Genomic DNA, 13,920 nt, shown 5'->3' on the forward strand with positions numbered 1-13,920 from the left:
ATCTGTCAGAGTGGGGACTGTACCAGTAAGCACAAATATATACATATGAAAAGATATGTAATACTGGTTTGGTTTTCTTTTTTTTTTTTTTTCAATCTTGTAAACAAAAATGTAACAAGATCTCATGACTGGAAACTGTAATTAAACAAATTCAGGGTTGAAGACAGACAAAATTTCTTAGCAGGGGGAGAAATTAAACACTGGAATAGCTTACCAGGGGAGCAGTGGCAGAGTCACTATTGCTTGCAGTCATTAAGACAAAATTAGATATTTTCCCAGGAAACATAATTCAGTCCACCTTCTAGTAAAACTTTTGAAGATCAAGAAAAACTATCACTAAGGTTGCTGATAGTTTTCTAGACAGAAAGCTTTTTTTAAACAAGCCTATGAAAGCACCCCAGAAGAGTGCCAGCTGTCCAGTTTGAGTTGGGGAACCAGGGATGGACCTTCACTATCAAATTTATAATCTATCTTCCGGGAAAAAATAGTGCCCCCATATTCCAAATTTGACCTAAATATTTACCATCTGCTAGCAGCAGATGGATTTTTAAAATCATTTAAAAAAGAAAACAAAAAAAAACAAAAAACAGAAATGAAACATATACTGCCTATAAATATTGACAAAGTGTTCATGTTATTGTTGGCTTTTGTTTGTCTCTCTTTAATAGCCTTTTGCTAAGTGCCACGACTTTAACATTCAGAGCAATCTAGGTGTGCATGCACAAGTTTCCCTGTCAGGCAGAGCAGAAATAAAACAACAACGACAAACTGTCACAACTTGCAACACAACACAACAAACCAACCAAACAACTCATTGAAGATAGCATAAAACTAAAAAGGAAAACAACACCAAACTTCATTTTCATGACTAACTATTCTGTGCCTTTCTTTCAGCAACTTTCTTTTTTTAATTCTATGTTTCTGCTATTTGAGGTTCGCTGTAACTGCAATACGTTGGATAAAAAAAAATAGGCCGATGGCATTATAAAGTTTGCAATGATTGCTCAGATCTTCAGGGAACCAGATCCCTCCCTGTGACATTAAACAATTTACAAAGCACCAGGTACAACCGTTCAAATAGCAAGAAGCTATTAATTTTCATCATTTTCATAATTTCACAGGTGTCCAATCTTAGTCCATTACGCCCAAACATGTTATGTGGCATAGTTCCTTGCTGACTTGCTGTGGACTAATTACTGATGGTTCACTACATTCTAACAAAACCTCTATTTCATCCGTCTGTCACATGAAAATGAAATAACAGAAGTTGCCAAAATGACTACTTGAAGCCATTTTAAAAAACTAAGAGAAAGATGTCCTATTTCCTCCATCCCACAGGTTATTCTGAATGCTGCCTCTTGAAAATGCCTTTGATTTGCTTCTTCGGTTTAATTTTTTCTTGCTTATAAGCAACAGCCCTCATACAAACAAATCCTAAAACTATTTTGAAGGACTGTTATATTTACAGATGTATTACCAGTCATTTGACAATACAGCAATTCTGCAGGCAATGCTTTGGGAACCTACTTGCCATCCACTTACATAGACACTGAATTGATGCTTTAGTCATGACTGTATCTCTAACCTGAAACATTGCTTTGTCTCACTGAAGGTGAAAGGTAGGTCTCCTGATAAATGTACTGGAGGAGACCGTGCTTTGCTCTTTGCCACTCTGCTGTACGCCTCTGTGACCTTGCAGTAGAATCATCATTTCTATAAAATCATGGCTGCTGAAAAAATTTCCATCATCCTGGTGTCTTTCCTGCTTCTCCATCAGTACTTACTGCCCTAATTAAGAAGTAAAACAGACCTGCTTCGAGAAGCAGTTTCATCAGATGTCCATTATTTCACAGCAACAGCTCACAGCCTGAAATATATATTTAAGAGGGCATCTTCTACTTCTACCAAGAGGGAGGTAAACCTTGGCACAAAGCCACATCTGACACCTGTGTGTGAAAAATGCATCTGTTGCTGCAGCTAAACCCTACAGGGGTAATGAAAGAAAGGCCACGGGCCAGCAAGTTCTCTCCCTCAATATGCACATATGGTTTGATGCAGCCACATGCGGAATATTCCAGCCAGGTCAGAGTCACAGGCACTGCATATTTGCAGTGTTGTGTCCAACCTAATTAGCAGTGTCCAGCCTAATTAGCACCACCTACCAACAGGGTTAAGTGCTTTGGGCACAGCAACTCTTGCATGCAAGTCTACAGGAGAGCACCTGGTAGAGCAGCTAAGTCCTGTGCTCTGCTGCATGGTATAGATGGGCCCTCTGTCACGAGTGTGTTTGTTTCCAAACCAAAACTTTGTTTCAAAGGCAACGTTCAACTTCACTTGCTATTTTCCCTTATATTTTCTATATAAATGGAGAAAAATCTTTAGCATACCAAAAAACAAAGTTAAAATAAGTTTAGAACATGCTTGTAATATTTCTAAAAAGAACCCAAACAACTAGAATGGGTAGGTGAAAAGAAATCCCTAGGTCTCCGTGCTCAGCTGCCCATGTAAGTGCTGACTCTCTGCTATCTTGTCTCTGGGGTAGCAATTTACAATTCTGTAAGATGTTATTGTAAACTGCTTAGTAGCAATGCTATGTCCATTTGCACAGGCATGAATGATGATCCAAGGTGTGAAGCAACAGCAAATCAGCCTCTGCTATTTATATATGACCTTAGGGAAGTACATCTGCTTGAGGGTACAGCTTTGAGAATTTCTGTTTTCCAAAAAAGATTCTTTTAGCTTCCCTAATAAACTGTATGCCCTCCTCAAACTAATACATGGACACACTCAGCACAGTAATGAAATCTGTAATTCCCATAAGCAATTAAACTGTGCATTACCAACTTGCAGTTTACTGCGTCATGGAAGAAGAAATCTTGTGAGAATTGAAGGACACGGAGATTGTTTCAGGGAGGGTATATGTTGAGGGTGACCAAAAGGGCTTCATTAACACAATTACAAGAAAAGCAGATGGACTGGATAAGGAGATGGAGAGGACAGCAGATGACAGGAAAAGACCAAGGTTGTGAAGTGTTTTGGTGCAACTGAGAACACAGCTGATCTGACAGAGCAGCCAGCTGCTGCCGAGAGGAGGCTCCTTGGGCACCCAGGCAACAAGTGATTAAGATATTCATACATCTAACATTCTTTCAAACACGGACTTCATAGCTTGGCAGCTTCACATCTGGCTCTACAGAATGAGATAAGCATCAGCACTGGCACAAGGAAAGTCACAGAAACCCAGGATGAGGAAAGAGGAAGGACACACAGAATTACCCCCTCAGCAGAAGCAAGCTATTAGCTTGGCTTAACTATCATTGAGATCCAGTCATGGCTCAACAGCTAGCAACAGCACCACCTGAATCAGCGTAAGCCATTACTGCCCTGCAGCCACACATCTCACCATCTGTATCTGCCCCTCACCCATCACCCTCAGTGGCACCAGCAGAAGCACTGTTTGATAGACCAGTCCAGAGAAATAAACAGCTGAAAAAGGTGCCTCTTCTCCCTCCCCAGCATTGCTTTTCAGCCAAATCAAGCTCCTAATCTGGATCACCACGTAACAGAGCACAACAATTGTGCCAGCACGCTAGCAAGGATATCAAAGAGACAGGAGTGAATGGCTGGGAGCAGAGACTGTCTTAAGCCAGAACCAGAACGGCTGCCGAAAAAAATTGTCAAACTATGCTCTCAAAGGGCTAAAGGGCTTTGCAGAGTCAGGGAGATCTGTGGAGGTATGCTGGAGAAGGAAATACAAAAAGGAGCCACAGGCCAGAAAGATAAGTGCAACAGCGCTGTTTCAAGGGACCTTTTTGACAGGTCAGGTCTGGTGTAGGAAAAAAAACAACTGTCACAAGCAGGATGAGAACCAACAAAAGCCTAAAAAAAAAATAAATCTGTCTGTGGTCTGCAGTGCATCTATCAGATAAGAAAAGACTTTGCAAAACAAAAGGAAACAATTCATATGCATCAAGATAAATGGGATAAAAAAAAAAAGAGCAGAGTCAAAGATGGTTATAGATCTGAATGACAGTGAGTAATTGTGTGCCTTCCTGGCAGGATCAAAGTCCCTACCCAGGAAAAAACAGGGGTCCTTGTACAGGGACTGCAGATGGAATTTCAAGTTGAGATGGTCTCTGAAACATTATACAACAGTTCCTCAACAGGTGGAAGCCTATAATACTGAATTGATTCCTTCACAGTTTTTAAAAGAAGCTTAAAGCCTAACATACCTAGAAGTGTACCTGCACATGATTTTAGAAGTGGCAAGTATTGACAGCATTACCATGGAGAACAAGGACCAAAAACTCTTCAGATGCTTTGCAAATAATCACATAAGAACACAATAATTGAAAGCTGCATCTTTTAGTTGTTACCTTTTGATGGTAGGACTCAGAAAACTAGACTGCTTCCACTGTAATTTTGCCACTGTCAAAAACCAGAACTACAGCTAAGAGTGTTTAAGAACTGATTTTGATGAAAAATTATTACATCGTGTTGTAAAATGAGATCACATTTGTCTATTTCAGTAATGAAATGAAAGTCATTCTCACTTTTTGAAGCTATATTGAAATTCTAGAGGTATTTCCATGCAATCTCGTCTCCTTCAGTGCCATCTAGTGGAACTAGCATGAAATACCACGGCTACGCACAGAAAAGATACACAAAAGTACCACAGCTCACTGAACAGCTCTCTATTTTCCGGAGGTGCTGTTCATACCAGGTAAATTGCAGGTTGTCAGGGATATTGCTATAACAATAATGAAAAACAGAGCCATGATTTTCAATAGCGATAATTCAAATTAGATTTGACATTGTTGCCTGAAGTTTCAGGAAAGCTCCCTATATCATTTCTAAAATAGTTATTTGTGGCTGCAAAATATGTAGTACATTCCAGATTCGTACTGGTACAGCACGGCATAAAGATTTAATAGCACCCATTTGTGTAATGCAGCTATCTGCTGCCCAAGCCAATAAAATATTAGTTGTAATTCTTCCTCTTTCTCCAAGGCATGAATAGTTTGACTGAAGGAGCAAGGCTAACCAGATTTGCAGGTGCTTACACTCTCAGCAATGCAGGTATTTTAAAAACCTCATCACCTCTAACTACACTGTAGTAGGGGTGGATGTGGCTGTTTGCATGGACATGCACATGTGTGCATACCACATGGAGATGCACACATAAATAAAAGCTTAGTGTAAGTGGTGTCATCTCATTATAATTTATTTTTTTTAAAGTCTTCTCACACATTTAGATTCTAGCTGAATCACAATGAACTCCAATCAATATTTGCATTATGATTCTTAATGCTGTTTCCTGGCTTTTTCCAACTCTAAGGCAGAGCTGCCTGACAAAGGCCTAAGGCTTCCCATATAAAAACCCTCTAGAGGTGATCTCACAAGATGGATTTCTGCAGACAAATGGGTTCTGTTTCTTTTGGTTGTTTATAGCACACAGAAAAGACAAGAAAACACCAGAACACCTCATACAGCATTAGAAGGAGAGAGTATTTTCTTCCTGTTAGTTACCCCAGTAGATACTTACTGCAATAGAAAAAGAAAAAATCAACTGAAATGTCTCTGAGCACACAGAGTTTTCCCTTTCCCTTCTCAAGGTCCCTGTTCAAACCCCAATGGCTCCTCTGTCAGTGCTCTGCTTCCCATCACTTCTGATATCCTTATGTCTGAAGTTGGGATTTCATTCTGTCTTTTTCTGCTCTACCAATTCTTCTAGTTTGCTCACTGGCCTCCAGATCTATTCTCTGATTTCTCTTAGTTCCAGGCTGCTGGCATACAGTCTCTTCAAAGATTATCACAATATTTTAAACGTGATAAAGCAATTTTTCTTCCTCCACCTTTGTTCTTAGATCACGTTCTCTGTCTGGAAACCCATTCTAAGTTTCCACCCATAGCATAGAAAATTTCACAGCAAGCAATAGACGTTTAGCAAGTTGTATGCTTTAATTTAACAAACGCACTAATGGGAAATAACTGCCAACCCTATCGAAGGCATTGCTATATAGTTCCCTTATAAATAATCAATGAATATTAAGGTGTTATAATTATGAAATAAACAAGAGAGTTAGGCAAAGCAGATTAAGATAACAAAAAAGAGAATAGATAGAAAGCTTACCCCTATCCTGGGCTCACTCCCAAAACACCAGCAAAGCAGATCTCCAGAAGAGATCCTTCCCCACTGGCAGCCAGCTCTTAAATGGGTCTAGGAGGGGTGCAGCCAGGCTCCACCCCTTCCTGCAGCACAGGTGAATTGCCTTCACTGTGCTCCTCTGGCTGACTCATGGCTCACCTCAGATGATCCATTAGAGGTTCAGGCCGTGACTCAGCACTTCCCATACACCTTATAAAGTACTACTGAATGCAAAATAGTACTTCTAGATACTAAGAGCACAGGTGTAAGTGAAAATGATTATCAGTTCAGCTCTTCATTTTTACCTTTAGTTTTGTCCACTGCAACTTCAGTAAGTTTTCCTCATCAGAGAAATCTCAGGAGAGCGTGTGGCTTTGTAATCCGCAGCTGCTTACAGGAGTATAACTGTGGTGAAATAAAAACATAGATTTACTCTACCTTTCCTCCCACTGGCAAGCTTACATAGTCATTAAGCTCTTTTAGTAAGTATTTTCTGCCATTCTAAGGGCTTCTTGGAACAGTTGTATCTAACACACTTGCACAATCTCAGGTAACTAGGTTAGAAGGTAGATGTGCACTGCTACATCCCCTGGCTCCCTGAAAAGTAATGACAGGTTACCTTGGCACAAGCAGATGTGTCCCCCTGCAAGTACTTTCCCTGGCCAGTGTAAAAGACCTTCAGTGCTCTGCTCCAGCAGAACAAACTGGATTCCTCATCAACAGAAGCCAGGGCGTGCAAGTGCTTACTTACTACAAGGACCAATCTACAGACGGTCTTCAGAGGGTTTACTGGCCTGACTAGTAAGGTCCCACTGACATTACCCTTCTCTGGCAATAACTCTGAGTTTTATCTTTAGCATTGCTGTGATGTTAAGGGTACACTTCTCATATTAAGCTGAATAACGAGTGTCACTATATATTAACCTTAACTGCACAGAACATAATTGAACTCACTGGGGCTGCTGCCCTCTGTGTTTCAGCAGGACTTGACTCCGGAAAAACAATAATTCACTAGTTTATAAAGGCAGAAATAAACTTTATTATACAGCAAGTGCAGGTGCAATACTGTGATTATAGATGCTGGTATGATTCACCTTGAGATTTCAGTTGTATCTTGCCAAAAGAAGCTATTATCAAGCCCCAAATGACTCTAACAACACTACTATCAATGTGGTATTTAGAAGATCCTTCCCTGGTGGGAGCAAAAACATCTCTTTTCTTCCAATCTTAAAATTAAATGCACAGTATTAGCACCATCAATGAGGTGTTTAACTTCAAAATTGCCTTTCCTGGTGAGAACGAAAACACTACTTGTTTCCTTTTTTTAAATTAACAGCAGTGTTTTTCTCTCTTTCCTACTAAACGCACTTTTTTAATCAACCCGCGACACAGTATGTGTCTTGTTCTCAGAGAGCACTGCGGGTAGACAGCTATGTGTCTGCGTGGGCACGTGCACGACATTCCACGCTCTGGGGCTGGGATCTGGCCTGCTTCCAGCATGACACCGATACTTGGTTGCCTTTGTCCCAAGAGAAAGGCTATGCTGATTCAGAAGGAGCATTAATTAGCTACAGATTAAGAGCACAACGTGCCAGAAAGGCACCAGAGCCCAGATAATGCTCACAAAAACTTTTTGTGGCACAGTGACTTCTCCAGCTGTGGATGTGGTCACACGTATGGTCAGAGGGCAAAGAAGCATTCTGTTAAGTTGGACCAAAAAATGTTGTTCTAATCAGTTCTTGAGTCACTCTAGTACCAGATAATGTGTCAGGCCTTCTAGCTGTACAGGATCTTCAATACTCCCCAAAAGGACGCCTCTAGAGGGGCCCAGGTCTAACAGGTGAGACCGTATTACCTCACACAAATGCAGTGACCAAGAGCAGACACAAAACTATAAGCTGTGGAAGACTATCTCTGACGTTTGCCACCAAGACGCATCATTTCACCAGCAAGCCTGGAAATACCACTTCTGGAATCCCTCTGAGTGTATGGCATTGCCCCTATCACTCTCTAGAGTCTAATTCACCCAAATTGCTACTCTTAAGTGGTAAGTTACCAATTCAGCGTGGACTGGTCCTCAGTAGTTTCACTTGGCAGCTGAGTTGGTTGTGGAGTGTTCATGGTTGTGCTGCATGCTCTGCTACCTTCACAAGACGACCAGTAATTCAGCTACAGCTATCTGGACCTGTTTGAATTCTTGCCATCCCTGAAGGGCAGCTCTCAAGTCTGGGTCAAGCCCTAGTTATGTTTGTTAGGAAGAGCACTGGTGGTTCCTTGGAGAGCATGACCAGAAAGGCCAGCAGCATGGATTATCTTAGCTGGAGCGCACTCTCAGACGACTTGTTTGCAAGGGATTCCATTCGCCTTTGCCTTTCAGTGTCTGTATCAACTCTGAAGTCGAGAATCGTGGCAGCATGGAGTCAGAGGCATAGAAGACAGATCCACCCCATCTGTAGGTGGAAACAACAGTGTGGCTGTTGCATTCTTCAGATATTTCAGGCTGTACTGTCAGATAACCCACACACAGGACTGACCGACATCTGGATACAGAGGAGTGACACCACACCGGTGCCATTTCTGAACATCCTGACATTGTTTCTCAACAAACCCATCGCACTGAGTCACCCACACCAGACACCTCGCAACTCGCTGCCCTTTCCTCGCTCTTTTTGTCAGGTCCCTGCGTGCTCAAGACCGTTTGTTTGCTCTTGGCCACCAGCAATGCACAAGAGAACACTGGGTGGGTTAACCAGGAAAATAAAGGAAACGCACTTCCCTCAGACCATCGGCACTGAGAAAAACTGCATTCGTTTTTCTGGCGCTGGTTCTAAAGGCACCACCTCAGCGGACTGAAGCTTAGAGCACTGCTGCAAGGCGCTCGTTGCTTTGCCGCACAGAATTCTCCAATTATTTCTGAATAAACTCTAGGCTAAGCTTTTCCAGTGTAAGGACGGCGTGCAGCGCTGCACAGGCAGTTGTGGGAACTCTTTGCAGCCAGCAGCCCCTGCACTTCGCACACCTCATTTATTGAGGCCTTCTCCAAAATGCTGCAACAACTCGCCCGGCCACCACCTCCCAAGGAAGGTGAAAACACAGACAGTGACACCTCTTCTGCTGTGAAAAGAGGAAAGAAGAGGGAGAAACGCCACTCCGACAAACTCAAGACCCGAGGGCTGCAGACAAAGAGCTCTCCAGAAGCACAAACTCCTGGCAGCAGGAACCTGCTTGAATGCATCCATCCTTTCAATTAAAAAGCCCAGCGCAACCAAACAAGCGGGACTAAAGCAAAAAACGAACCAAGGGCGCCCCCAAGAGGACGGATGGAGCAGGAGCCCCGCCCTTCGCGGCTCCCCTCACAGCCCCGCCCGCGCGGCGCCGCAGCCGTTAGAGCCGTTGGGGCGGGGCCGCCCCTCGCGCCGCAACGCAGCCTGGGGCGGGCGGCGCGCGCCGACTGTGAGGTCATCGCGCGCGGCCGGAAGGAGCGAGCGGTCGCTGGGCCGTTGTTCCGCCGCGGGGCCTGGCGAGGCGAGCGGGCGGGGCGGAGTGGGCCCCGCGCGGGCGGAAAGAGAGGCCATGGTGAACAAGACGGCGGCCGAGCCCCTGGGGCGGACGGAGGAAGAGGTGGCTTGGGCGGAGGCGCTGCGCGGGGCCTGCGAGCCCGAGCACCACTGGCGGTACCGGCGCGAGTTCCTGCTGCGCAATGTGGGCGAGCCGCCGGCGGCGGGCAGCGCCGAGCTGCGGCGCCTCGTCTCCCTCTCCATGGTGTGGGCCAACCACGTCTTCCTGGGCTGCCGGTGAGTTGCGCGGCGGGCGGCGGGCGAGTGCGGGCGGCCGGCTGGCGGCTGACGGCGCTTCTCCCCTCCCCCTCCTATCCGCCCCCCCTCCCGTCCCGCTTTCGCCCCTGCAGGTACCCGCCTCAGGTCACGGAGAAGGCGCTGGAAATGGCCGAAGGCATCCAAGTGACCGGCGCGCCCGTCCGCACCACGAGAGACGAACTGGTTGCCAAGGTGAAGAAAAGAGGCATATCAAGTAGCAATGGTTAGCAGATCATAGCTGTGACAATACATAGGAGTCTAGAACATGCTTGTGTTGAATGTGCTAGCTTTGCCTCGGGTCGAGAAAGTAACGGGACAACTGACTTTTAAAACTCCTCCTTAATTTTTTCCCCTCTCTTTGTTTTTGCTCGTTGTTGCCTTTAAAACAGACGTGATGCACCTACATCCTGCTGGCAATATCGAGCTCTTTCGATGGCAGTAATGCTCTTGAACTTTTACAGCTGCTGCCACCTCCTTTAACGTGATGTAGGTGGTTATGCTGTAGCTTACGTGTGTTCCTGTCTGCCTAGTGCTGAAAGCAAAGTAACACTGCGGCTTTGTAAGAAACTCAGTCTTTTGCTTCTTAAAGAAATCCTAAAGTGGTATTTTAAATATGCGTTCATGATATTACTGGACACTTATTTTTAAGGTCAGATAATCTGTTAAATCTACTTTTGTCATTTTTGTTTTGGCCTTTGAGCGTACAAATACATGCGGACCTTCAGATCACAAAACAAAAACCAAAGTCTAGCATATGGCCATTATTTTGTTTTATTTTGTTGGGTTTTTTTTTTTCAAACAAATGTTAAAATGTTTTGAAATGCTAGGTTGCATTTCCAATTTTTGTGTAAAAAAATACTAAAATATTCTGAAATAATAGACTTATGTTTGAAATTGCAATTCAAGGCATATTCCCAATATATGCTTTTAATATGTAGAGGGATAACTGCTGGGGTTTTTAGAAAATAAGATAAATTGCTTCACAGTGCAAAAACCCAAAGAGAGTAACATGCCTTCCTTATTTTGCAGAAGGGATAGAGGAGCCCGCCAAGAAGCGAGCTGTTGAAAAATGCAAAGATTCTAAAGACACTGGACAAGATTTGAAAACAACCAAGTCAGAAGTTCCTATGGAAACAGAGAGCCCGTTGCCCAAAAAGCAGGAAAAAGATACTAGCAAAGATTCGGAAAGCTCCCTGTCAACTTGCAGTTCAAATCAAGAAGAGTCCACCGCATCAACCACAAAAGCAGAAGAAAAGCCTGCTGATGCTGAACGTAGCGTTGAGCAAAGCCCAGCTCCGTCTTCATCAGAAAAAGAAGCAGGAGAGAATCCACCTAAGGAAGGCAAGTGTGAAAATGTGCCATCACCTGAAAAAACTACATTAGGTTCAGGGTCACCAACTACTGCAGCACAGGTGGCAGCAGTGCCACCGGCTGTCACCACTAATACCCTGCAGGCACCAGCTGCCACCAACAGCACCCCTCAGGCAGTGGTGCCTCCAGCTGCCACCACTAGCGCCCCACAGGCAGCAGAGGTGCCTCCAGCTGCCACCACTAGCGCCCCGCAGGCGGCGGAGGTGCCACCAGCTGCCACAAACACCTCGCAGGCGGCAGTGGTGCCGGTGACCCCTACCAAGAGCACCCCACAGGTGGCATCAGTGCCACCAGCTGCTGCCAAGAGCGCCCTGCAGGCGGCCGCAGTGCCAGTGACCACTACCAAGAGCACAACGCAAACGAGTGCTGTATTGCTGTCTTCCAAAACCCAAGTGAGCGGTCTACCATCTGTGTCCAAGAGCGGCGCTCAGGCGGGCCCCTCCCTGCTGCTGGCCCCCAAAGGCAGCGCTCCGACAGGCACATCACTGCTGCTGGCGCCCAAGAGCGGCACCCAGGTGGGCGCCTCGCTGCTGCTGGCCTCTAAGGGCACTGCCAAAGCGGGTTCCTCGCTCCTGGCCTCCAAGAGCAGCGCGGAGGTGGCTGCCTCGTTGCTGGCTGCACGGAGCGGCACGCAGCAGGGTGCCTCACTGCTGGCCTCCAAGAGCAGTGCTCAGGCGGCGGCATCGCTGCTGGCCGCTCGCAGTGGTGCACAGCAAGGTCCTTCCCGCAGCGGGGCTCAGGCCACCAGGAGTTCACAGCTGGCTTCCAAGAGCGGTTCGCAGGCCAGCGAAGGCCCTGCTAAAGCTTTGTGCAAACCGTTAACCAGTGAAGATGCAAAGGAAAGACAGCCTTTTTTCAACAGACTGTATAAGGCTGTAGCATGGAAACTGGTTGCTGTGGGAGGCTTCAGTCCTAATGTAAATCACGCGGAACTTCTTAACTCATCTATCCAGTCTGTAAAAGCTACGTTAGATGTTGCTTTCGTTCCCCTGAAGGAACTGGCAGACTTACCTCAAAATAAGAGCTCTCTAGAAAATATAGTTTGTGAACTGAGGTGCAAGTCTGTGTATTTGGGTACTGGCTGTGGTAAAAACATGGAAAACGCCAAAGCAGTTGCTTCAAGAGAAGCTTTGAAATTGTTCCTCAAGAAGAAGGTTATTGTGAAGATATGTAAAAGGAAGTACAAAGGTAGTGAAATTGAAGATTTGGTACTTCTGGATGAAGAATCAAAACCCTCAAATTTACCTCCAGCTTTATTAAATCCTCGGGAGATCATATAGGGGGAGAATCGCTGTTTGTACTGTGTATAGTATTTCGACACGAGGACTGAAGGTTAATTTTGTACTTTAAAATGTAGGCTTCCAGATATTTTGTATTTCTTTCTCAGTTTTGCAAGACAACTCTATTTCTTTCACTTGGTAGCAATTGTATGAAACTTGTTAGAGATGACAAGTGTGGATTTAAAGGTATGCCTTAATACGTGGCACACTAGTGTGCTGTTTTATTTGAAAAATAGTCTACCTACTTCTATTTTTAATTAACTGGTTAAGGTACAACTTGCTGATTAAAACCTGACAATTTTGTAATTACTACAATATGGTGGCAGTGTACTGAGTTGTCTGCCATGTCTTTTTTAGCCACATAGGAGCGTGTATGTAGGGACCATAATACTTGAATGATTGAAAGTTGTTTAGAAACTTCAGTCGAGAAGTTGAGTCATCCATTTCAGATGTGTTGTTCCTAGTGTTCACTGTTGCTGTTATTAGAAAAGAGTTGGTTGACTGTTTCTATGAGACCTTGTAAAATTTACAATATAAATGACACCCTGATCTGATTTAATGTTGCACTAGCAGTGTAGATCCCATTTAACATTACATTAGCAAATAACCAATTAGCAGTTGAGTCACAGCTACTTCAGCCACTAAAATTCTGTAAGTAGACCTAATTTATATTGTGAAAAATTCTTTGCAGTTTTTTCAAATAAACATGGATTTCTATACTAAGCATATTTGACTGCTACTGAAACAATAAAATCTCCGGGACGTGTGTTTATAGTACTTTCTTATAGCTGTTAATTATTCCAGCCATTTCATTACCTGTGTGATACCTTCAGAGAAGCTTTACTTTGAGCAGTATCAAGGTGCAGCCCTGCTAGGTTTGTTTTCTTGGGATGCGTAATTTCAATACTGTACCACTGAGTGGCCCTATACAGTAATTGCTTGGGCTTTTCTAACCCTCACTAAGGGGTAGATGTGCAAAAACAAGCTGCTGCTGTCTTCCAGAGGCAGGAGTGTCAAGTGCTTGCACTGAGCCTGTTGCTGCTACTTTCTACGTGATGCTCACAATGGTTTGAAGCAAAGCAGGAGATTTATGTTATTTTCGTTGTTCTGGAAATACCTGCACAAATCACATGTTCTAACTTATTGCTTATTATGTCTAATTGTGAAAGCATTATGTCTTTAGTGTTGTTTTGGATTAGTCTTGTCTAATTACAGTAGTTAGTACCACTTAATGGTGACCTGGCACTGATTGACAGTTCTGCTGATTGAGTACTGCGGGATGAAGTAGGGATTCCTGGGATCTCAG

General features: G+C 44.3%; 1 protein-coding gene across 1 annotated transcript; it reads left to right on the forward strand.

Moving 5' to 3' along the window:
• Positions 1-9,600: 9,600 nt before the first annotated feature.
• Positions 9,601-13,391, forward strand: CDKN2AIP (CDKN2A interacting protein). The gene is made up of 3 exons (XM_052682625.1): positions 9,601-9,942; positions 10,056-10,186; positions 10,993-13,391. The coding sequence occupies exons 1-3, from the start codon at positions 9,722-9,724 to the stop codon at positions 12,612-12,614; spliced, it is 1,974 nt and encodes a 657-aa protein (XP_052538585.1). The 5' UTR covers positions 9,601-9,721; the 3' UTR covers positions 12,615-13,391.
• The last annotated feature ends 529 nt before the right edge of the window (positions 13,392-13,920 follow it).

This window comes from Tympanuchus pallidicinctus, unplaced genomic scaffold (assembly GCF_026119805.1).
Source record: "Tympanuchus pallidicinctus isolate F22 unplaced genomic scaffold, pur_lepc_1.0 scaffold2, whole genome shotgun sequence".
Classification (NCBI taxonomy): Eukaryota; Metazoa; Chordata; class Aves; order Galliformes; family Phasianidae; genus Tympanuchus; species Tympanuchus pallidicinctus.